Source organism: Gorilla gorilla, chromosome 20 (genome assembly GCF_029281585.2).
Source record: "Gorilla gorilla gorilla isolate KB3781 chromosome 20, NHGRI_mGorGor1-v2.1_pri, whole genome shotgun sequence".
Lineage (NCBI taxonomy): Eukaryota > Metazoa > Chordata > Mammalia > Primates > Hominidae > Gorilla > Gorilla gorilla.
The window spans coordinates 28252549-28279978 of NC_073244.2; the positions used below are offsets into that span (position 1 = coordinate 28252549).

At 36.3% G+C, this 27430-nt stretch overlaps 1 protein-coding gene across 1 annotated transcript in view; it reads right to left on the reverse strand.

Moving 5' to 3' along the window:
- Positions 1-4422: 4422 nt before the first annotated feature.
- Positions 4423-27430, reverse strand: part of LOC101144838 (zinc finger protein 100-like) — a 47587-nt gene continuing 24579 nt past the window's right edge. The window contains 4 exon segments of the mRNA XM_055372313.2: positions 4423-7083; positions 7085-8351; positions 24405-24503; positions 25329-25455. Coding sequence (XP_055228288.2) covers positions 6930-7083; positions 7085-8351; positions 24405-24503; positions 25329-25455 — 1647 coding nt within the window. The 3' untranslated portion in view covers positions 4423-6929.

The following is a 27430-nucleotide window of genomic DNA, read 5'->3' on the forward strand; positions in this document are numbered from 1 at the left end:
GTAGCTGGGATTACAGGCACCCACCACCACACCAGGCTAATTTTTGTATTTTTAGTAGAGACGGGGTTTCACCATGTTGGCCAGGCTGGTCTTGAACTCCTGACCTCAGGTGATCCACCCACCTCAGCCTCTCAAAGTGCTGGGATTACAGACGTGAACCACCGTGCCTGGCCAGTTTTTTTTTTTTGTTTTTTTTATTTAACCTCAAAATCTTAGGAAATAAAAGGAAAAATAGATGAGTCAGATGACTTCATATTAAAAAGCTGCTGCACAGAATCTGATACAATCAACAGGATGAGACAACTAAAAAAATGAGAGAAAATATTCGCAAATTACATGTGACAAGGAGTTAATATCAAAAATATGTAAGAAACTTTGCTGGGTGCAGTGGCTCACACCTGTAATCCCAGCATTTGGGGAGGCTGAGGTGGGCAGATCACCTGAGGTCAGGAGTTCCAGACCAGCCTGGCCAACATGGTGAAACCCCGTCTCTACTAAAAATACAAAAATTAGCCAGGCGTGGTGGCGCGTGCCTGTAATCCCAGCTACTAGGGAGCCTGAGGCAGGAGAATTGCTTGAACCCAGGAGGTGGAGGTCGTAGTGAGCTGTGATCATACCACTGCACTCCAGCTGGGGCGACAGAGCAAGAGTCAGTCTCAAAGAAAAAAAACTACATATATATGTATATATATATAAATAAATATATGTATAATATATATGAAACTCAACTATACAACAAAAACAAGTTAAAATGAGCAAAAGGCTTAAATAATTTTCAAGAAAAGACATACTTATGGCCAACAGATATATTTAAATATGCCCAATGTTAAGTATGATCAGGGAAAGGCAAGCCAAAAACAACTATGAGATATCAATTCACTCCTGTTAGAATGACTCTTATTAAAATGAAAAAGAAAAAAATGTTATGAAAGATGAGAAGGCATTGCGTGGACACTGTTGGTTTGAATGTAAATGAAGACGGCCGTTAGGAAAAACAAAATAGAGATTTCTCAAAAAACTTAAAATCAAACTACCATGTAATACAGCTGTTGCACTATTGGGTATATTTCCAAAACAAATGAAATCAGAATGAAGAAACACACTTCTATGTTGTTTGCAGCACTCTTCACAATAACCAAAATATAGAATCAACAGTTCAGGCTGGGTGTGGTGGCTCACACCTGTAATTCCAGCACTTTGGGAGGACAAGGCAGGCGGATCACTTGGGGTCACGAGTCCGAGACCAGACTGGCCAACATGGCGAAACCCTGTCTCTACTAAAAATATAAAACTTAGCCAGGCATGGTGACGGGCACCTGTAATCCCAGCCACTCTGGAGGCTGAGTTGGGAGAATCACTTAAACCCAGGAGGTGGAGGTTGCAGTGAGCCAGGATTGCTCCACTGCACTCCAGCCAGGGTGACAGTGAGACTTCATATCAAAAAAAAAAAAAAAAAAATCAACAGTTCAGCGTCTAATGAGTAAAGACAGACAATGTGGTAGATATATACAGTGGAATACTATTTAAAAAAGAATTTTTTTGAGACCAAGTCTCTCTCTATACAATCTCGGCTCACTGCAACCTCCACATCCCTGGTTCAAGGGATTCTCATGCCTCAGCATCCAGAGTAGCTGAGATTACAGGTGTGCACCACCATGCCCAGTTAATTTTTTGTTGTACTTTTAGTAAAGATGGGGTTTCTTCATGTTGCCCAGGCTGGTTTCAAACTCCTGGGCTCATGCAATGCACCTGCCTTGGCCTTCCAGAATGCTGGGATTACAGGTGTGAGCCACCACACCTGGCCTTTAGAAAAAAAAAAAAAATTATTTTTAATCACATGGATTAAGCTGGAGAACATTGAGATAAGGTTAATAGTTCATGATTTCACTTACACATGGATTCCAAAAAACATAACCTCATTGATGTAAAATGGTGACCATCAGAGGCCAATGTATTTTGAAAAAATGGGCTGGGCACGGTGGCTCACGCCTGTAATCCCCCAGCACTTTCGGAGGCTGATCACGAGGTCAGGAGGAGACCATCCTGGCCAATATAGTGAAATCCCGTCTTTACTAAAAACACAAAAATTAGCTGAGTGTGGTGGCACATGCCTGTAATCCCAGCTACTTGGGAGGCTGAGGCAGGAGAATCACTTGAAATGGGGAGGCAGAGATTGCAGTGAGCCAAGATTGTGTCACTACACTCCAGCTGGTGACAGAGACTGTCTCAAAAAAGAAAAAGAAAAAAGAGGGTTGGAATGATGTCTGTCAAATAATACATAGAGTTGAATAGAAGAAATAAGTTCAAGAGATTTTTTTGTACAGCACGGTGACTATAGCTCATGTTTTTGTGTTTTTGAAAAATGGTAAGACAATGTCATGTGGTCTCACCACAAAAACGTTAACTATGTGAAGTATTAGTTACCTAGAACTAATCACCTGACAATGTATATACACTTCAAAATATTATGTTCTACAGAAAAAGTACACATTTTATCTGTCAAGTTAAGTTTTTAAAGCTTTATAGAAGGATAACAATGTGTCAAATACTGTCCGTGTTTTTGTCATCATCTTGGTTGAATAGTATCAAAATATATAGTTTTTGTTTTTGGTTGAATAGTATCAAGATATATAATTTTTGTGTTTTTATCATTTAATTTGTCAGTCATAACCGTAGGAACTCCAATATTTAACAGCATGCTCTGGACCCAGCACATTGCATGGAAGAAGCTTATGTCCTTTAGGATTTTTACTTTAAGCTCCGGGCACCTGGAGTTTCTGGTGCTGATGGTAATGGTATGCAAGACACTCAAAGAGCAGGTGTTGCTTATGGTCCCATGACTGGCCACTCTGTGAACACAGTAAACTAGTTTGCATGCAAAGTAACAGAAAATGTTTTAATCCAAACGCTGTCATGATGCCGAAAATTTATCCAGAAAAAATGACCAAGGAGTTGGCTGCATTTCAGGGACAGAAAATAAAAACTGTAGACTAAACTTCACCCACTTAAAAAATTATGAGAAATTCCTCCAAACTGTAATATCAATATGGAAAAGCAATATTCTTTTGTTTCAAATTCAGAGCTCATTATTTTGCAGCCTTTAGCATTCACACTTAAAAATTATATAAGTGTTATACTTTTATTATATAAGTATATATTTTATAATAAATGTATGTTATATAATAAAAAATAAATTTAAAATTGTTCACTTACCGTTAACTCTTAAAAATTTAATTTCTACATTTTCTTGCAAATTTTATGTTTGCCACACTTTAAGAATCTATTTTTTTTTTTTTTTAACAAAGAACAACTATTCTGATTTAATCTTCTCACCTGTGGACAATGTATGCTTTTATCTTAACTAATCCGAACGTTATATTGATAACCGAACTCTCCAGTTAAAAACAATTATTCAGTGCATTAAAAAATACCAACTTTCAGCTGGGTGCAGTGGCTTATGCCTGTAATCCAAGCACTTTGGGAGGCTGAGGCAGGTGGATCATATGAGGTCACGAGTTTGAAACCAGCCTGGCCAACACGGTGAAACTTCGTCTCTACAAAAAATTAAAAAAAACAAAAACAAAAACAAAAAAAAACAATTCAGCCAGATGTGGTGGCAGGTGCCTGTAATCCCAGCTACTTGGGAGGCTGAGGCAGGATAATTGCTTGAACCTGGAAGGCAGAGGTTGCAGTGAGCCCACATTGCACCACTGCACTCCAGCTTGGGCAACAGAGTGAGACTCTGTCTCAAAAAAAAAAAAAAAACAAAAAACCCAACTTTCTCGTCAAAATTTACAAAGTACCATGTGAAATGAAACGGCATTAAGATAACAGTGAGAAAACTGAAGCCATAACACAGAAAAAGGAGAAGGGCTGTGCTGCACACATAGCTGGGATACACATAATAAATACAGAGAAATCTGAAGATAATTAAGAAATAAAAGATGCAGAACTTCTCTTTAAATTCAGCAAGATTCAGCATTGCAGCCTGGAAACTATGTCCTCTCCACATGAAGAATCAATCTGAATTCTTCACCACTGATGTTTTCCATCTCTGAATTGAAGTTACAAGCTAACTTTAGCAGGAATACTTACGGCTTATTATGGAGCATCTGTTACACAGCAAGAACTGTCATGTATGTTTGCTACATTTAAATATAAAAACATCCTCACAACTTATAAAGCTTCCCTAGTACTTACCTGAACAAATTGACTCAATAAATAAATTTACTTATGTCAATTATAAAAAGTGAAAAGAAAAATAACTAAAGGGCTATAGAGTTCTCCAACTAAAAACAAAATGAAGTGTTCTAACTAAATAAAATGTAACTTAACACACTAATTGTGGAATTACATTTAAAAATTTTGTATGCACTAAATTTTGTAAAAATTATTCTTATAATCACAGACCAGCTCACATAATGAATACTTCATAATCTGTAAAATATTTATATGAAAAAAGATACAAAATAATTAGGGGTCTATCATGAGTACCAGGCAAGTATAAACAGAATTTTCATGGGGAGATTCAGAACTATAAGCCACAGAATGTACAGTAATAAATTCAATACAAAGCAGAGAATACATTTTCTTTCAGCATTTTTGAGGTTTTTAGTTTTCTAGTAGTCATCTTGTTAAAATGATTTGTTTTGTTCAGTATTGCTTTTTTCTTCTGAAAACAGGTACAAATTCATACACACAAACTCACTCTATAATTTTCTTACACTTAAGGTTTACCTTTAGACTAACATATATTTAACTATATGTAAATCAAAACTAAATGTCTGCATGTGTTTGCAGGCAGACAGGAAACATGCTCAAAAAATAAATATTAGAAAACTTTAAAAATACTTATTCAGGCCTCAGAAATGTATGGATTTTATACTTCTACATAACTTTTATTATGACCATAAAAATAACACTGTAATCAATAACAATTTTACATTTTAAAATAACTAAAAGTATAAAACTGGATTGCTTGTAATACAAAGGATAAATACTAGAGGTGATGGATACCTCATTTACCCTGATGTGATTATATACTGTATTCTTGTATCAAAATATGCCATATATTGCATGAATATATACTCATATTATGTACCCCAAATAATTAAGAAAAATAAATTTAAATAAAATAAACATTTGGCTGGGCACGGTGGCTCATGCCTGTAATCCCAGAACTTTGGGAAGCCGAGGCGGGCAGATCATTTAAGGTCAGGAGTTCGAGACCAGCTTGACTTACATTATGAAACCCTGTCTCTACTAAAATACAAAAATTAGCTGGGCATGGTGGTGGGTGCCCGTAATCCCAGCTACTTAGGAGGCTGAGGCAGGAGAATTGCGTGAACCCAGGAGGTAGAGGTTACAGTGAGCCGAGATCGTGCCACTGCACTCCAGCCTGGGTGACAGAGCAAGACTACCTCTCAAAAATAAAATAAAATAAAAACAAAAATTTAACCTACAGAAATAATATTCTTTAACTTATTTGCAGTCAAAGCCACTAGCAAAAGAGATTACTAGAGATGTTAATCCATTATGTTACCAAATAGTATACTGTTACCATGTTTTACGTACACCCTTGAGTAAGGTGGAATAGGTTAACGTCTGTGGCATAATAACACTTCATTGAATGCACAATAGTATTTAACATGTTAAAAAGGTTGAATATATTAACATCACATATAATCTGAAATTTTAAAAATATACTGCATTTTATATAAAAGTATTAGTACAATATACTAATTTTAATTTACTTATAAATGAAATCAAGTTTTCTCATAATGCAGAATATTACTCTGAATGCCTAATGCACACATTGCTTAATATTATAAGTTAACCATAAAAGTCTCTTCACTTAGATTTTCATCATACATCTCATAATGTCTTTTTCATAGCAAAGTTTATAAATAATGCTCACCTAATAAAATAGAATCTCTCATATCTGATGCAGCAACAATTGATCACATGTTTTCACATGTAAATAGGAGTGAAGAAACAGCAGGAAATAATTTAAGAGTTGAATTACATTATTACTCACTTCAAAAAATCTAATTTTTTCAAAAAGTTAAGCATACTTTGAATGCAATAACTGCAAAAAATTTCTAAAGCTATATACAAATATTTTACCAATTTTAGTTTTATTTTCTATACTCAGCACTCTGATTTAGTAAAATACCTGAAGCATCAGTGCCTTACATATTTCTACTGTAAATTCTCTGATATTTACACAGACTTAATTTTTGATTAAAATTTTTTTAAATTTTTCCTGTATCTGCAAAAATATGTTTTAGTATGAACTCTCTGGTGTTTTCTAAGCTGTAGTTTTTGAAAAAGTATTTTTCCAACTTTATTACATTCGCACGGTTTTTTTCAATATAAATTCCCTGATATTGAACAAAGTTTGAGCAACTGCTTCAGAGGTTTCCTCTAATACAAAACGTGTACAGTAAGATCTGTGATACAAGTAAACATATTACAATTCTACTACAATGTCCTTCAAAATACTCTTCACTTTAAAAGCTTATATTTTCTTAAAGATATTTTGACAGTAGTTGCATTTATAATGTTTTTATTAAGTATGAACTCTCTGATGTTAAGATGTGAGCATGTATTAATGGCTTTTTCACAGTCTTTATATTTGTACAATTTTTCTCAAGTATAAATGCTTTCCTATGCAGTAAGGTGTGAGCATTAGTTAAAAGTTTTGTCACATTGTTCACACATGTAGAAGTTTTCTCCAGTATAACTTATCTTACCTACAATCAAGTGGGACAACCATTTAAAACTTTATCACATTCTTCACATTTCTAGGATTTCTCAACACTATGATTTATGTTTTGAAAAGTTTGAGGTGTTTTCAAAGCACTGTCACAGCTTTCTGGTTTGTAGAATTTCTCTCTAGTATGAATTATCTTATGTCTGTTAGGAATTCAGAATTTATTAAAGGCTTTGCCATATTCTTCACAGTCACAGGAGTTCCCTCCAGTATGAATTTTTTTATGTTTAGTAAGAGTTGAGGACTGGTAAAAGGCTTTGCCACATTTTTCACATTTGTAGGGTTTCTCTCCAGTATGAGTTATTTTGTTTAATAAGGCTTAGGGACTGGTTAAAGTCTTTACCACATTCTTCCCATTTGTAAGATTTCTCTCCAGCATGAGTTATCTTATGTTTAGTAAGGGTTGAGGATCGGTTAAAAGCTTTGCCACATTCCTCACATTTGTAGGGCTTCTCTCCAGTATGAACCATCTTATGTGCAGTTAGTTGTGAGGACCGGTTAAAGGCTTTGCCACATTCGTCACATTTGTAGGGTTTCTCTCCAGTATGAATCATCTTATGGGTAGTAAGGTTTGAGGACTCATTAAAAGCTTTGCCACATTCTTCACATTTGTAGGGTTTCTCTCCAGTATGAATTCTCTTATGTTTAGTGAGGGCTGAGGACCAGTTAAAGCCTTTGCCGCATTCTTCACATTTGTAGAATTTCTCTCCAGTATGACTTGTCTTATGTTTAGTAAGGTATGAGAATCGGTAAAAAGCTTTGCCACATTCTTCACATTTGTAAGGTTTCTCTCCAGCATGAGTTATCTTATGTGTAGTAAGGGTTGAGGACTGGTTAAAGGCTTTGCCACATTCTTCACATTTGTAGGGTTTCTCTCCAGTATGAATTATCCTGTGTGTAGTAAGGTGTGAGGACCGGTTAAAAGCTTTGCCACATTCTGTACATTTGTAGGGTTTCACTCCAGTATGAATTCTTTTATGTGTAGTAAGGTGTGAAGACCGGTTAAAAGCTTTCCCACATTCTTCACATTTGTAGGGTTTCTCTCCAGTATGAATTATCTTATGTGTAGTAAGGTGTGAGGACCGGTTAAATGCTTTCCCACATTCTTCACATTTGTAGGGTTTCTCTCCAGTATGAATTCTCCTGTGTGTATTAAGGGTTGAGAACCAGTTGAAGGCTTTGCCACAATCTTTACATTGGTAGGAATTCTCTGTAATATGAAATCTTTTATGTTGAGTTAGGTGTAAGAGCATGCAAAATGATTTTTCACATTTTTTACATTTGAAAGGTTTCTTTCTAGTGTGTCTTATCTTATGTCTGTTTGAATTTGAAAATGTATGAAAGACTTTTGCAGATGGATCACATTGAAATATGTTGCTCTGGGTAGTTATCAAACACTGGTTTAATTTGTTATCATGTTCTTTGTGCACTTTACACTCATCCACACTTTTACAGCCTTTTTGTAACTGTAAATTGTCATGTCCATATTTTCCATATTTTTTCAGAATCGCTTCTTGAAAAGAATCTTTAATGTCCTGCTCTGCCCAAAGGTCTTGGGGAAAATGAGAACATATAACTGAAAGAAATAAAAATAACAAATTACTTTACTTACTAGACACAGATAAATATAGTTTACAAATCTAACCTCTAATATACAAACTACATAAATAAGATGGCATAGGAAAATACCAAAGGCCCTCATTCCTTTATAGACATATAAATGTTAAAAAAAAAAAAAAAAACCAACCAAATTACATCTGAAAAAAATTTATAAATGAGTTAAGTGTGTGAAGTGCCCCTGGTGAGAACAATGCAGAGCCACTTAGAAGTAAAACTCTGTACATTTACCCAACACAGCTCTTTCTGCTCCCCAATATAACATACTGTCTTTAGAAGTAAATTGCCAACTTGTTTTTAATGACAAGTAAAATACTGGCACATTTATCTTTATTACTTGCTTCTAGGAGCCTTTCCAGACACGGGTTTGTGTCTCTCTTGAAATATAATGCTGAAAGAAACAGTGGTATACTTTGGAGTGACAGTTTTAACTTTGCTGAGACCAAAGGTAAATGTTTCAGCAACAGAGAGACTGCTGTACCACAGACAGAAAACAGGTGTAGCACGTGATTATTATTAAGAAGAAACATGAATAAACTCCTTTAACTAAAAGAGAAAGACAAAATTTCAGACAAGACACATTCTAAGAACATGTTTGAGAGACTCCCAGAATCTCTAACCAAGACGATTGTTCAGACTATGCCAGGACAAAGCTACATTATAAAGATTGTGACAGGTAGCCTTTTTTAATGTCCAAATTTCAATCAAGGATTACAATGTATACAAAATAAGGCAATATGGTTCCATAAAAATATAAAATTTTCAAAAAGAAACTATAAAAAAGATGTATACACATCGATTTTAAAAATTGAAAATAAATTGAATAATACTCAGTGAGTGAAACAGGAAGACAGAGAACTATAGAAAATCAGAAAAATGAAGATAAGAACATAAATATTTAGAATATCAAAAAAACAAATTGTGGAGGTAATAAATATAAAAAAGAATAGCTGAAAAACCTTGAAAGAAACGATGTAAAGATGAAGAAGCTCAACAAACAAACTAGGAAACACACAAAGATATTTATAACAAACACATATATAAGCACAATTTCAAAAGTCACAGACAAGAAGAGAACCGTGGGAGCTGCAAGATAAAAGTGATGCGTCATTTGCAAGCATAGTCTTATGAGACAGCCAGTGAATTGTCAACAAAAATTTTGCAGGCCAGAAGGGAAATGTGTGATAAAGTCTAACTCCTGAAAAATACAGCGATCAAGTAAGCATAATACCATCAGCAAATCTGTCCTGCCAAATAAAAAGAAAATAACTTTCAAAAATAACAAAATTCTGAAAAGTATATTGGAACTCCATAAACCCTACATACAAAATGTACTGAAAGCAGTTGCTTCTATTGAAAATAACATGATTCAACAAAAACAACACAGTCAAATAAAAATACATTACTTTCGGGAGGGGGGAGGGATAGCATTAGGAGAAATACCTAATGTAAACGATGAGTTAATGGGTGCAGCACACCAACATGGCACATGTATACATATGTAACAAACCTGTACGTTGTGCACATGTACCCTAGAACTGAAAGTATAATAATGAAAGAAAAAATAAAAACAAAACAAAACAAAAAAACAAAAAACAACAAAAAAATACATTACTTTCTGGGAAAGATTATATGCACATATATACTTTTACTTCTAAGTATATGCACATAAACCAAAATGGAATTCCTTAGCATTATCATAATGGTGCAGAAAACATTTTTAATTATTCTCTAAAATTTGAAAGTGAAAATCAGAGAAATCATTATAAACATCTGTTAATAAATATACAACGTAAAAAGATATAATTAGCAAAATCAATGACAAATTTGAGGGGAGATGTAATGAGAAAAAAAATGTGCATGCAACTGAAGTTCCTTTTTACCAGATTGAAATATACTGTTATATCTTTTAGAGGTTTACGTAATCCCCAAGGTCCAAAAAAGAACATGTGTGTATAGATACACAAAACAAAATAAGAAAGTAAAAGCATATCAATATAAAAATAAAAAGATACAAAGACAGAGATAAAATGAGTGACCAAGATATAAGAATCAAATAAAACAATTAATAAAATAACATTAGTATGTCTTTCTGTTTCAGAAAATTATTTAAATATATATCTTTAACTTTCCAATCAAGAGACACACTTTCAATAAAGAGATTTATTTAAATATTTTAAAAACTGAGATCCAACTTGCCCTTCTACGACAGTAAGCTGAGATCTATTGATTTTAAAAAAAACTGAAAGTGGCAAGATGGATGTAGATATTGCATGTAAATATTAACCAAATGAGAGAAGAGGTCAAAATAATATTACATAAGCTACATCTTAAGTGAAAAACTTTCATATTTTATAAAATGTACTGCAAGTCAAAACTGCAAAGAGACAAAGAAGGGCATTAAACAATAATAGATTCATTTACTGATAACCTAAGTCAAATATGTGTGTGTGTGTGTGTGTGTGTGTGTATCTCACATTAAGGTTCCAAATACATAAAGCAAATATTGATAGAACTGAAGAAACATCTAGACAGCAATACTATAGTAGAACATTTCAATAACTTACTTTCTGTAATAAAAATAAATCAAAACAGAATATTTGTAAGTGAAGAGAGGACTTGAAGGCAGTATAAAACAATTATTTCTAACAGAGGTATAGAGAAGATTCCTCAACAATATCGGGATACACATGCTTCTCAATTGCTCATACAACATTCTCCTTAATAGATCACATGTTAGGCCAAAAAAGAAGTCTTAACACACTTGTTAAGACTGAAATTGTATGGATTATATTATATGAACAAAATGGGAGTATAAAACAATAATAAAAAAACAATTAAAAATTTACAAATATATGGAAATTAAACAACACACTCTTGAGCATGCTCCTGTTCAAAGATAGATATTTTGAAAATGTCCATACTTTTCAAAGTAATCTACAGATTTAGTGCAATGTTGTTAAAAATTTCTCATTGCATTTTTGAGGAACTAGAAACAACAACCCCAAAAGTATATAAAATGTCAAGAGACAATAAAGTACCCAAGAGTCTTCAAAAAAAAGAAAATGTTGAAGGCATTATAGTTCCTGATTTAAAAGCACATTGCAAAGCTACATAATTAAAACAATTTGGTATGAGTATAATGGTTAAAAAGTAGACTAATAAAATAGAATGCCACATCTATAGAAACTTTCACATATATGGTTATATGAAGAGTTATTTTCATATCCATAATTATTGCAGCATTTTTTACCAATAGGTAAAAGCAATGCAAGTTTCTTTCCTTTTTCTTTCCTTTTTTTTTTTTTTTTTTTTTTTGAGATGGAGTCTTGCACTGTTGCCCAGGCTGGAGTGCAGTGGCATGATCTTGGCTCACTGCAACCTCCGCCTCCTGGGTTCAAGTGATTCTCCTGCCTCAGCCTCCTGAGTAGCTGGGACTACAGGTGTGTGCCACCATGCCTAATTTTTGTATTTTTAGCAGAGACAGCATTTCACCATGTTGGCCAGGATGGTCTCGATCTCTTGACCTTGATATCCACCTGCCTCAGCCTCTCAAAGTGCTGGGATTACAGGCATGAGCCACCGTGCCTGGCAATGCAACTTTCTGTCACCAAATTATCCAATAGATATAATTTGTAATATAAAAATACTGGAATATCATCCAGGATTTAAAAAGCAGGAAATATTCTAATAACTCTAAAAATAAAGCTTGATGACATTATGCAAAATAAAATGAGCTAGCCACAATGAGACAGAGATTGTATGAGACACATGAGGCAGTCACATTCTTAGAAATAGAAAACAAAGTGGTGTTTGCAAAGTGCCAGAACATCAGACAAATTGGTTGTTGTACATTGAGATTTAGCTTTGCAAGATAAAACATTCTAGGGGTATGCTGCATAACATTATCAATATAATTAAGAGGAATAAACAGAATATTTAAAAATATTTGATAATGGGCCTGGTGCCGGGACTCACATCTGTAATCCCAGCACTCTGGGAGGCCAAGGTGGGCGGATCACAAGGTCAGGAGTTCGAGACCAGCCTGGCCAACACAGTGAGGCAAAAGAATCACTTGAACCCAGGAGGCGGAGGTTGCAGCGAGCCAAGATCCCGCCACTACACCCCAGTCTTGGCGACAGAGCGAGACTCCGTCTCAAAAAAAAAAAATTGCTAATATTTTATGTGTTCAAGTAAAAATGAACAATTAATACCAAGAAAGATACAGTTACAATAGTTTCAATATTATCTTCAAATCCCAAAGTGTTTCTCCCACATAGAAGTAATGTAGATTCACAACAGATATTGAAATTAGAAGAATTTTTATAACTGGTCACCTAGCCAAGATTGAACGACCATTTACAACAAATCTACACAACAAATATACAAGTCATAAAATAAACAGAGATGATATTTGTAGAGGCAAACAAACACAGAGGTAATTATACTGGCAGTAGACATATGGCTGATTCATATTTGATTTGGCTAGACACTGTCTTAAATTGTACAGAGTTAAACACTGTCATACACAACGACAATATAAAATAAAACACCAAAACACAAGCAACTGGTGTTAGGTGTCATACCTTAAAATATATAACACAATATAAAATATATATATAATATATATAAAATATATAACAGAATTAAAATATGTAATGTAAAACGTATTGGATGCCATCAAGTAGATCAATATATTCATCAAATGAATCTTAGAAGAATATAGGGAAAAAGTAATACAGAGGTAACTTGAAGACAAAAAAGGCTGAGAACTTCCCAAATTTTGATGTAATAAAAAAATTTCTAACCAATATTTAATTCAAAATTATTTTACTTCAAAAACAAGATAAAAATAAGGACTTTCCAAAATAAAAATTCAGGGCATTTATTACAACTACCACAGCCCTACATAAAATGTTACATGGTGGCCAGGCACAGTGGCTCAGGCCTGTAATTCTACAGCTTTAGGAAGCCAAGGCAGATAGATCACTTGAGACCAGTAGTTCAAGATCAGCCAGGGAAACATAGTGAAACTCTGCATACAGACAAAAAGAAATGCTAAAATGAGTCCATTATGTTGAAGAACAAAATGATGCCAGAAGTATCAAAAAAAAGTATAAATATAAAACTCTCTATTAAGTGTAAATACAGACACATATAGAATTTTTTTACTATCATAATGATGCACATAAAACCCTTACAGTTCTTCTTTAGATATAAAAAACAAGATATAAATCTGCATAAATCTGTTAATAGATACACAATGTAAGATAATATGGTTTTTAATATTAATAACAAATTGGAAAACATAACAACAGAGGTTTTGTACTTAATTGAAGGTGTGATGAGATTAAAATACATTGTTTTAACTTTAAGATGTTTTATGTAATCTGTTTTTCAATATGGTTACATTATATTTCAAGATGATTACATTATACTTCTGGAAAGTATGCAAAACAAAATAAAAAATAATCAAAGCAAGTCACAACAAAATTAAAACAAACAAAAATTAAGGTAGTAACACAGGAAATGAGAAAAGACATATCTACAAGAAACACATAAAATAGTAACAATGAGGTGATTTCTGCAGATCAGCAGACTTAAGTCTTTCCCCCTGCTGGCTGAGGAATCTGGGCAGTCCAGACATATGGAATTTCTCCCAGTGAAGCACACCCCCTTCACCAAGAAGCAGCCAGAGTGCCTTGTTAAGTGGTTCCTGAATCCTGTGCATCCTGACTGAGTGAGGACCACCCCCACAACAGGCATTGTAAGACAACTTATAAAGAAGTATTCCCACTGTCATCAGCTCAGTGCCCATCTGGGATAAAGCTTACAGATGAAGGAGCAGGCAGTTCTCTCTGCTGTTCTACACACTCCACTGGTGACACCTCCAGGTGTGGGAGAAACCCAGGCAAATAGGATCTGAAGTGGATCCCAAGCAAATCACAGCGGCCCTACAGAAGAGGGGCCTGACTGTTAAAGGAAAAACAGAAAGCAACCACAGCAGCATCAACAAAAATGTCCCCACAAAAACCCCATCCAAAGGTCAGCAGCCTCAAAGACCAAAGCTAGATAAACTCATGACGATCAGAAGAATCAACAAAAAAATGCTGAAAACTCAAAAACCCAGAGTGTCTCTACTCCTCCAAATAATCAAAACATATTTCCAGCAAGCGCACAGAACCCGGAGAAGCCTGAGATGGATAAATTGACAGAAGTAGGCTTCAGAAGGTGGGCAATAATGAACTTCAGTGAGCTAATGAAGCACGTTCTAACCCAATGCAAAAAAGCTAAGAACCATGAAAAACATTACAGGAGCTGTTAACCCGAATAACCAGTTTAGAGAGGAACATAAACGACCTGATGCAACTGAAAAACAACATGAGAACCTCACAATGCAACTACAAGTATCAGTAACTGAGTAGACCAAGCAGGAAAAAGAATTTCAGAGCTTGAAGACTATCTTGCTGAAATAAGGCAGATAAGATTGAAAAAATAAAAATAAAAAGGAATGAAAAAAATCTTCGAGAACTATTGGATTATGTAAACAGACCAAACTTACAACTGATTGCAGTACACTAAAGAGAGGGAAAGAATGGAACCAAGTTGGAAAACATACTTCAGGATATCATCCAGAAGAACTCTTCCAACCTAACAAGACAGGCCATCATTCAAATTCAGAAAATCCAGAGGACCCCAGTAAGATATTCCATGAGAAGATCAACCTCAAGACACATAATTATCAGATTATTCAAGGTTAAACTTCAGGAAAAAATGATAAGGACAGCCAAAGGGAAGGCCAGGTCACCCAGAAAGGGCAGCCCATCAGAGTAAAAGTGGACCTCTAAAAAGATACCCTACAAGCCAGAAGACACTGGGGGCCAATATTCAGCATTCTTAAAAAAAAATGAATTTCTAACCCAGAATATCCAGCAACTAAGCTTCATAGTGAAGGAGAAATGAAATCATTTTCAGACAAACAAATGCTGAGGGAATTCATCACCACTAGGCCTGCTTTGCAAGAGCTCCTGAAAGAAGCACTAAATATGAAAAGAAGAAACCACTACCAGCAAATGCAAAACACATTGAAGTACAAAGACCAATGACACTACGAAACAACTACGTCAACAGGTCTGCAAAATAACCAGCTAGCACCACGAGAACAGGATCAAATTCACACATAACAATATTAACCTTAAATTTGAATGGACTGAATGCTCCAATTAATCCCAGAACTTTGGGAGGCCGAGCTGGGTGGATCATGAGGTCAGGAGATCGAGACCATCCTAGCTAACATGGTGAAACCCCGTCTCTACTAAAAATACAAAAAATTAGCAGGGTGTGGTGGTGGGTGCCTGTAGTCCCAGCTACTCGGGAGGCTGAGGCAGGAGAATGGCATGAACCCAGGAGGCAGAGCTGGAAGTGGGCCAACATTGTGCCACCGCACTCCAGACTCCAGCCTGGGCGACCGTGTAAGACTCTGTCTCAAAAAAAAAAAAAAAAAAAGGCACAGAATGGCAAGCTGGTTAAAGAGTCAACTCACTGGTGTGCTGTATTCAAGAGACCCATCTCACATGCAACGACACACATAGCCTCAAAATAAAGGGAGAAAAATTTACCAAGCAAATAAAATCAGAAAAAAAGCAGGGGTTGCAATCATAGTTTCTGTTAAAACAGACTTTAAACCAACAAAGATCAAAAAAGACAAGGAAGGACACTACATAATGCTAAAGGGATCAATTCAAGGAACACCCAGATTTGTTTTTATTGCTTGCTTGATTGATTTTTTTTGAGACGGAGTCTTACTCTGTCACCCAGGCTGGAGTACAGTGGCATGATCTTGGCTCACTGCAAGCTCTGCCTCCCGGGTTCACACCATTCTCCTGCCTCAGCCTCCTGAGCAGCTGGGACTACAGGTGCCCGCCACCACACTTGGCTAGTATTTTGTATTTTTAGTAGAGACGGGGTTTCACCTTGTTAGCCAGGATGGTCTCGATCTCCCGACCTCATGATCTGCCAGCCTCAGCCTCCAAAAGTGCTGGCATTACAGGCATGAGCCACCGTGCCCGGCCTTATTGATTTATTTTTTTGAAATGGAATCTCACTCTGTCGCCCATGCTAGAGTGCAATGGCGCGATCTTGGCTCACTGCAACCTTCACTTCGCAGGTTCAAGTGATTCTCCTGCCTCAGCTTCCTGAGTAGGTGGGATTACAGGCACCAACCACTATGCCCAGCTAATTTTTGTATTTTTAATAGAGACAGGGTTTCACCATGTCTAGGCTGGTCTCAAACTCCTGACCTCAGGGGATCTGCCTGCCTTGGCCTCCCAAAGTGCTGGCATTACAGGCATGAGCCACACGTCCAGCCAGCACTCAGATTTATAAAACATACTTAGATACCTACAAAGAGACTTAGACTCCCAAACAATGACAGTGGGAGACTTTAACACTCCACTGCCAATACTAGACAGATCTCTGAGAAAGAAAAATAACAAGGATATTCAGGACTTGGACTCAGCTCTAGGTCAAGTGGACCTGATAGATATTTACAGAACTCACCAGCCAAAAACACAATACACATTCTTCTAATTGCCACATGGCACTTACTCTAAAATTGATTATATAATTGGAAGTAAAACATTCCTTTGCAAATTCAAAAGAACCGAAATCATAACAGTTTCTCAGACCACAGTGCAATCAAATTAGAACTCAAGAGTAAGAATCTCACTCAAAACCACACAACTGCATGGAAATTTAACAACATACTCCTGAATGACTTCTGAGTAAATAATAAAATTAAGTCAGAAATCAAAAAATTCTTTGAAACCAATGACAACAAAGAGACAATATACCAGAATCTCTGGAATGCAGCTAAAGTAGTGTTAAGGGGGAAAATATAGCACTAAATACCCACATCAAAAAGCTAGAAAGATCTCAAATTGACTTCCTAACATCACAACTAAAAGGAAAAGAGAACCAAGAGCAAACAAACCCCAAAGCCAGCAGAAGACAAAAAATAACCAGGATCAGAGTGGAACCATAGGAGATAGAGACACAAAAAAACCCTTCAAAAAAATCAATATATCCAGGAGCTGTTTAAAAAAAATAAAATAAGAGATAGACCACTAGCTAGATTAATAAAGAAAAGAGAGAAGAATGAAATAGACACAATAAAAAATGATAAAGCAGATATCAGCACTGACCCTACATTAATACAATCATCAGGGCTTGGCGTGGTAGATCATGCCTGTAATCCCAGCACTTTGGGAGGGTGAAGTGGGTGGATCACCTGAGGTCAGGACATCTAGAGCAGCCTGGCCAACAAAGTGAAACCCTGTCTCTACTAAAAATAAAAAAATAAAAAAAATTAGTTGGGCATGGTGGCTGGTGCTTATAATCCCAGCTACTCAGGCGGCCGAGGCAGGAGAATTACTTGAACCCAGGAGGCGGATGTTGCAGTGAACCGAGATTGCACCATCACACTCCAGCCTGGGGGACAAGAGTGAGACTTCATTCCAAAAATAAAAAAAAAAGAAGAAAAAAAAAAAGGAAATACAATCATCAGAAAATACTATAAACACCACTATGCACATAAACTGGAAAATCTAGAAGAAATGGATAAATTACTGGACATCTACACCCTCCCAAGACTGAACCAGGAAGAAGCTGAATCCCTGAATAGACCAACAACAAGTTCTGAAATTGAGACAGTAATAAGTAGGCTGCCAACCAAAAGAAGCCCAGGACCAGATGGATTTACAGCTGAATTCTACCAGAGGTACAAAGAAGAGCTGGCACCATTTCTTCTGAAACCATTTTAAATGAAAGAAAAGTAGGAACTCCTCCCTCATTTTATAAGATCAGCATCATTCTGATATCCAACCTGGCAGAGATATAAAAACAACAACAACAAAAACTTAAAACCAATATCCCTGATAAATATCGATGCAGGCCGGGCACAGTGGCTCTTGCCTGTAATCCCAGCACTTTGAGAGGCTGAGGCGGGCAGATCAGCTGAGGTTAGGAGTTCAAGACCAGCCTGGCCAACATGGTGAAACCCCATCTCTATTAAAAATACAAAAATTATCTGGGTGTGGTGGCGCACGCCTGTGATCCCAGCTACTCAGGAAACTGAGTCAGGGGAACTGCTTGAACCCAGGAGGTGGAGGTTGCAATGAGCCGAGATTGTGCCACTGCAGTCCAGCCTGGGCGATAGAGTGACACTATGTCAAAAAAAAAAAAAAAAGAAAGAAAGAAAAGAAAAAAAAACTGATGGAGAATGAGAAAACTATTTTAAAATTAATATGGAACCCAAAAAGCCCCATATAGCCAAGAGAATCTTAGGCAAAAAGAACAAAGCTGGAGGCATCATGCTATCCAACTTCAAACTATACTACAAGGCTGTAGTAACCAAAACAGCCTGGCACTGGTATAAAAACAGACACATAGACCCATGAAACAGAATAGAGAACTCAGAAATAAGACTGCAAATCTACAACTGCCTGATCTTTGAAAAACCTGACAAAAACAAGCAATAAGGAAAGAACTCCCTATTTAATAAATGGTTCTGGGAGAACTGACTAGTCATATACAGAGAATGGAAACTGGATGTGGTAAGAAAAAGAGCAAGTGTAAGGTGAAAAAGCCAGGTTCAGGCCAGGCGCAGAGACTCACGCCTGTAATCCAAGCACTTTGGGAGGTCGATGAGGTCAGGAGTTCGAAACCAGCCTGACCAACATGGTGAAATCCCATCTCTACTAAAAAACTACAAAAATTAGCTGGGCATGGTGGCGGGTGCCTATAATCCCAGCTACTTGGGAGGCTGAGGCAAGAAAATTGCTTGAATCAGGGAGGTGGAGGTCGCAGTGAGCCATGATGGCACCATTGCACTCCAGCCTAGACTACAGAGTGAAACTCCATCTCAAAAAAATAAAAAAGGCCAGGTTCTTTTAATGAACCAGCTCTCATTTGAATTAATGAAGTGTAAACTTTCTGATTATCAAAAGGCTGGTGCCAAGGCATTTATGAGAAATTCGTCCCCATGACCTAAACACCTCCCTACCAGGTTCCACATCCAACATTGGGGATTACATCGCAGCATGAGGTTTGCAGAACATGTTCATCCAAACCATATCACAGACAAACTAGGCTTAACAGACATGTACAAAATTTTTCAGTTAAAAGCAAAATAATACACAATATTCTTATTTGCACCTGATGTATTCTGTTAGAACACATAACAAGTCTTATTAAAGAATACGTAGTGGCTGATACGTATAATTTCAAAAATCTGGAAGACAAAAGTGAGAGGATCACTTGGGACCACAAGTATAAGACCAATGTCAGTAACATAGTGACAGCCTGTCCCTAGAAATAATCAAAAAATTAGCCAGGCATGGTAGTGCATGTCCATAGTCTCAGCTACTCAGGAGGCTGAGGTGTAAAGATCACTTGAGTCAAGGAGGCTGAGGTTGCAGTGAGCCAAAATTATGACACTATACTCCAGCCTGGGTGACGGAGTATGATCATGTCTGAAAACGACAACAACAAATAAATTTAAGAAGACCAAAATCATGCACTGCATGGTATCTGACCAAAACTGAATAAAACTAGGAATTAAAAGCAAAAGTAAAACTGGCAACTCCAACAATATCTAAAAATAAAACACATGGACTGAGTGCAATGGCTCACACCTGTAATACTACCATTTTGGGAGGCTGAGGCAAGAGACCTGCTTGAGCACAGGTGCTGGAAACTAGCCTAGGCAACATAGGCTAGTCTCTAATAAATAAACTCTGTCTCTAATAAATAAAATGAAATTAAATTAAATTAAAACACATTCTTCAACATATTTCTGCTCGAGGGTCAAAAATTTTAATTTTGTTAAGATGCCAATACAACCTACAGAGGTGAACAAATTCAGTACAATCTCTATAAAAATCTCAATAGCACAGTTATTACAGAAATATTCTTTAAAATTTTTAAATGTGATTGTGAACTATAACTAACCAAACACCCATGAAAAGAACAAACAGGCATTATACTTCCCGATTTTAAAACATTAAAAGCTACAATAACAAAAACAGTATGGTACTGATACAAAGACAGATAAACAGATGAAAGAGCAGAATAGAGAGTTCAGAAATGAACTCTTGTGTATATGATTAAATGATCTTCCACAAAGCTGCCATGAACACACAATAGAGAAAAAATAATCTTTTCAAAAAATAATGTTAAGAACTAAATGTCAACTCTGATAAAGTTGGATCATTTCCTTGAACCGTATATAAAAAATGTTTTCAATAAAATACTTACATAAAAAAAACTGATGAATCTCTTAGAACAAAATAGAAAAAAGTCATGACATGGGTCTTGGCACCATTTTCTTAGATACAACATTAAATGCATGAGCAACAACAGAAAAACAGAAAAATTTAACTACACGCTACTTCAAAATTTATCCACATTAGAAAAAAAAAAACATTCAACTGTGTAAAAATGCCTCATAAGAAATGGGTGAAAATATTTGCAAGTCACATGTGATAAGAGTTAATATTCGGGCCAGGTGCAGTGGTTCACACCTGTAATCCCAGCACTTTGGAGGCTGAGGTGGGTGGATCACCTGAGGTCAGGAGTTGAAGACCAGCCTGACCAAATTACAAATTAATAATTTGTAGAGAAACATGTAAAAATAAAAATGAAAAATGAAATCACCTCACATCCATTACAATGGCCACTATAAATTTTTTAAAGATGCCAACTCTGTTGATGATGCAATGAAAATGAAACCTCTGTTGATTGTTGGTAGAAAACAAAGTTGCAGTCATTATTTTAAAATGTTACATTTCTCAAATAATTAAAAGTGGAATTATTATCAAATATAGCAACTCCATTAATGAATCTATATTCAAAATATGCAACAAAAGACCTAGAAGACATATTTGAACATCTATGATTATTGTACCAGTACTCACAAAAGTCAAAAGGCTGAGGCAACCTGGGTGTCTCTTGATTTATGAACACATCAAAAATGTAACATATACATAAAATGGAATATTATACAGACTTAAGAAAATCTTGTCAATTTTAAGACAAACTTTGAGAATATTATGTCATCTGAAATAATCCAGAAACAAAATGATGGACACTGTGTGATTCCACTTATATGAGATATCTTAAATAGTCACACTCATAAAAACAGAAAGTGGAAGGGTGTTTGTCAAGGGCTGGGAAGAGGGTAAAATGGGTTGTTGTTACTTAATGGGTATTTAGTTTTAGTTTCACAAGATGTAAAATTTCTGTAAGTCTTTTGCATAACAATGTGAATATACTTAACATGGCTAAAATGCAATTATTATTATTATTTTTGTTTATTTTTTTTTTTTTTTGAGACGGTGTTTTGCTCTTGTTGCCCAGGCTGAAGTGCAAGGGGCAATCTTGGCTCACTGCAACTTCTGGCTCCCAGGTTCAAGGAATTCTTCTGCCTCAGCCTCCCGAGTAGCTGGGATTACAGGCACCTGTCACAAGGCCCCGCTAATTTTTGTATTTTTAGTAGAGATGGGGTTTCACCATGTTGGTCAGGCTGGTCTTGAACTCCTGACCTCAGGTGGTCTGCCCACCTCAGCATCCCAAAGTGCTGGGATTACAGGCATGAGCCACCACGCCTGGCATGTAAAACTTTTTTTTTTTGAGACAGTCTCACTCTGTCACCCAAGCTGGAGTGCAGTGGCACAATTATGGCTCACTTCAGCCTCAAACTTCCAGGCTCAAGTAATTCTCTTCTCTCAAATTTCCCAAGTAGCTGAAACCACTTGTGCATACCACCATGCCTGGCAATTTTTTAAATAATTTTGTGGAAAGGGAATCTCCCTGTGTTGCCCTGGCTGGTCTCAAACTTTTGGGCTCAAGTGATCCTCCTTTCTTGACCTCCCAAAATCCTGGGATTACAGTTGTGAGGCACCACCATGTCTGGCCCTGAAATGTACACTTAAAGAAATTTAAGATGGTAGGCTGGGCTCGGTAGCCCATGCTGTAATCCCAGCACTCTGGGAGGCTGAGGCGGAGCGATCACTTGAGGTCAGGAATTCAAGACTAACCTGGCGAACATGGTGAAACCCTGTCTCTTCTAACAATAGAAAAAATTACCCAGGCATGGTGGCGGGCACCTATATTCCCAGCTACTCGGGACGCTGAGACAAGAGAATTGCTTGAACCCAGGAGGTGGGGATTGCAGTGAGCCGAGATCGCGCTACTGCACTCCAGCCTCGGCGACAGAGCAAGACTCTGTCCCCCCCCCAAAAAAAAAAAAAAGATTTAAGATGGTAAATTTTATGTTACGTGTTTTTACAACCATTAATTTTTCTTTTTCTTTCTTTTTTTTTTTTTTTTGAGACAGAGAATTGCTTGAACCTGGGAGGCAGAGGTTGCAGTGAGCTGAGATCGCGCTATTGCACTCCAGCCTGGGCAACAACAGTGAAACGCCGTCTCAAAAAACAAAAAACAAAAAACAAAAAACAAAAGTTGAAGAGGTATTTCCTCCATCAAATTCACAGACACCAGTGCAAAACTATATTGTGCCCATTGTCAATGCTTCTATTTTAACGTAGGACTGGAAGTAAGTGGCAGAATGATGAGTCAAAAACATTTTTAAAAAGCCACTGAAATTGAAGAAAAATAAGTTACTTTTTGTGGATCATATGATCTTATATATAAAAAAACCATAAACACTACATTGAAATTTGTCTAAAGTAATAAATACACTCAGTAAATTAGCAAAATATAAAATTAACATACAAGTATAAACTACTGTTCCATACATTTTAACCATCTGATACAATAAAGAAAACAATCTTATTTACAATAGCATTAAAATAATAAATTTCTGAGAGGAAATTTAACCAAGAAGGTAAAAAAAATCTTTACAATAAAAGATGTAAGATAGACCAGGCACAGTGGCTCACGACTGTAATCCCAACACTTTGGGAGGCCGGGGCAGGCAGATCAAGAGGTCAAGAGATCACGATCATCTGGCCAACATGGTGAAACCCCATCTCTACTAAAAATTAAAAAAATTAGCTTGGCGTGGTGGCATGCGCCTGTAGTCGCAGCTACTCAGGAGGCTGAGGCAGGAAGATTGCTTGAACCATGGAGGTGGAGGTTGCAGTGAACCAAGATCACGCCACTGCACTCCAACTTGATGACAGAGCGAGACTCCGTCTCAAAAAACAAAACAAAATAAAACAAAAAAGATATATCAATGAAATAAATTATTGAAGACACAAATTTTAAAATATTTCATGTCCATGGATTGAAAGAATAAATATTGTTAAAGTGTCATATTATCTAAAGTAATCTATATCTCCAACAAACTTCCTCTTAAAATTCCAGTGGCATTTTTCCCACAGTAATAAAAAATACAATTCTAAAATTTATAAGAAACTGCAATAAACTTCAAATAGCCAAAGCAATCTTGAGGCAAAAGAACAAAGCAGAGGGGTATTATACTTTATAATTTCTAACTATATTTCAAGAATATAGTAATAAAAACAGGATGGAATGTGCAAAAAGATTAACAAACAAAACAACGGAACAGAAAACACTACTTTCACACATTTCAGACATGATGAAAAAAGAGAACTAAAAAATAGTTTAACATAGAGTTTCCTAAAATTATGCAGATATCTGTGTGTCCCCCCAAATAATGGAAAAGCAGGGAGACTGTGCAGTCTTTTATATGCCTTGAAAAGGACTCTGGCTCTCACTGTAAACCTGAAGGAAGATCACCAAAAGGAAAGTAGAATCTTTAAAGAATTTAAAAGCATAAGACAGAAGATGCCCCTATGTGACAGCCAAAAAAAAAAAAAAAAAAAAGCCCAAAAAACAAAAACACTCAGGCATCTCAAAAACTATTTCCTTTGGAACACAGCTTCCCAAACCACATTTTAATGACCAGCTTTCTTTTTGACCTTTGGACCTCACATCTGTGTCATCTGTTGTGTTCACTCTCACCTACCTGGGGGTTTGGCTACCATCTCATGTCTCTTTATATTCCAGGGCTCTTTTCCTTGCTCCAGACAGGTGATCAGGTCTGGCTTAGTGAGAGCAATACCTGCTTTATTAGAAATAAATAACATGAATCTTTCTCATATTCTCCAATTACCAACCTAGTACTATGCTTAGTAAAGAGGAGGTGATAGAATATTCTAGAAAATTAATCCTAACATACTAATTAATGAGAGAAATTTCTAAATATTTAGAAAATATTTTAAATTTGTAGGTTCTTAATTTCACTACCCGGTACTCATGAATCAAAAAATTGGTGGTGATGAATGGATTTTAAAATATGGGCAAATATATATGTACATATATATACATTCATTTATTTTTGAGACGGAGTCTCGCTCTATTGTCCAGGCTGGAGTGAAGTGGCATGATCTCGGCTCACTACAACCTCCACCTCCTGGGTTCAAGCAATTCTCCTGCCTCAGCCTCCTGAGTAGCTGGGACTACAGGCACCTGCCACCATGCCCGGCTATTTCTGTATTTTTAGTAGAAATGGGGTTTCACTTTGTTGGCAAGGCTGGTCTCAAACTCCTGACCTCGTGACCTGCCTGCCTCAGCCTCCCAAAGTGCTGGTATTACAGGAGTGAGCCACCGTGCCCGGCCTAAAAACATGGGCAACAATATTTTATGACACTAAATTTCTGGAATTACCACTAATCTAGAGTGAAGGATACAGATCAGCTCAGGAATATGGAAAGTTCAGGTCAAGATGAAACATCTTGAATACATTCTTTTCCACACACAGCCTCAAGATTTTCTTGAAAAAACGGACCAGAAACTCATTTATGCAAAGCATAAATTACCAAAAATCATTCCACAAAAAAAGAGAAACCTTTACGGTATATTAGAAATTGTGTATTAAAGTTATTCTCACCCAAGAAGACCAGGTTTCTGTAGTTCTCTAACATCACTTTCCTATACAAACCCTGCTGAGCACTGTCCAGGCATTGCCACTCCTCCAGAGAGAATTCTATGGCCACATCCCTAAACGTCAATGGCCCCTGAAAAGCACAAGCACACAGACACACATATATTTACCAAGTGGCCATGGGCAGAATTTATTATTTGAATTAAAATGAAATGACAGAGCAAAGAGAATTGGTTCTGATTAATAGAAATGACAAATTTTCCAATAATTTTTAACACAGAAATATTCTCTAAAATATTCTCTAATTCTGAGAGAAGAGAATGGCATAAGATCCACAACACCAGTGTATATATGATACTTTTCTAGATAAAGTATAAAATTAAGAGCATAAACACAAACATATACATTTTTGAGTGTTATTATTTATATCATAAAGAATGAGTTGTGTATATTTTTCAGACAAAAAAGAGATGTTGAGTTAGAAGGCACCTCCTGAATTTTAATGTGTACAATAAACTGGAAATCTTGTGCAGATTTTTTTTCAGAAGATCTGGAATGAAGTCTGAGTTTCTGAATTTCTAACGAGCTCACTAGTAATGCCAAAGTTTTTGGTCCCAAAAGAAAATTCTGTGAAACATTCAGTAAGTGGAAGAGCCTGTGTTTTACTAGATTTTTCTGGCCTGTAAAACAAAGAGCCTTCATTTTCCAAACACAGCTATATGCAAAGAAAACATAAGAAAAAAGGGCAGCTGCCAGATTAAATGTGATGGCTTATGCACATTAACTGCATAAAGATGCCTAATAATGACAAGAAAAATAGTTAACTCTGTAGTGAAAGAAATATCAGAGAGCTTTTTAACCAAGTAAATTATTAATATCAACCATAGTAGGACAAATTTTTATGTTGTGCTTACGCACATAGAAGAACATAGCATCATTGCCTAGATATTGCCCCTCCAAAAGTAAAGTATATTCTGAATTCAATCATACAGAAATATCAGTTTTATGCAAAGTTCAAGATACAGGTATCTCCAATGTTCTGTAATTTTCAATAATGATTTTAAGTAGTCTTTCTTCAGCACCCTATATAGCAGGTACCTCTCAATCTTTTTTCAGAACTTTCTGGGTAATAAATGCCATCCTATTTAAATAAGTATTTTCTTAATCCTGTTCTGCATAGAGCTAATGGAGAACACGGATGGAACCTCAACATTACATATTCTCCACGTAAACCCCAGCTTTCCCCAATAGGAATCTTGAGTATCCACATCCTTCCATGTTCAACAGCCACAATGGGAACATTTTTAATAGTGCAGATCATAAATTCATGGTAGGAATTCTGCATGGCATATAAGAAGCCATGATATTGAGAATGTAGAGAAGGCTCTAGTACATAGGAAAGAAATATTTTGCATAGACCCTTGACTATCATTAGAATTTTAAAAAGTAGTTAAACTCATTAGTAAGGAAAAACACAAGTAGAGAAGTAAAGGTTTGCAAATACTAAATGCATGAGACTCTAGAAAAGAGTGGACAAAGCTCTTGATCTGAGACTTATTTAGCTGAAGAAAAAAAAAACATCATTTTTGCTCTTTCTCCTTCTTCTCTTGGAATCCTTTTCAGATGAAATTCTCTAAAGAAGTAACATCTACGTCTTGAGAAAACTGCCTTAAATGTGTCAGCACCACCTTCTTACCTGCTAGCACCACACCCGCAGACAGAAGGACCAAGACCAAAAAGTCCACCCATACCTCTCCTTTATAACAGAAGAGATTCAGGAAAAATGTGCTGCTCCATGGATGTAAAAATATAAGTTTCTCCTTTCCTGTCTCAGGTGCCCTCCCCTGCCACAAACACCAGCAATTTCTGCTACAGTAATGAACATATGGGCCACACGGCCCTGTCCCTACCAAACCCAAACAGAACAGGTATCGTAACCACCCTTTAGTGCAAAGGTGGCACTTAACTCTCATGAATGTATCTTGAAGCCCTCATACTTCATTCTGGCCTCACCTTAGAGTCACATGAGGCACTTCATTAAAATAACATAGATGCTTCCACCCACAACAATAAACAGAAGCTGTGGGGAGGGCACAAGAGATTTCTGC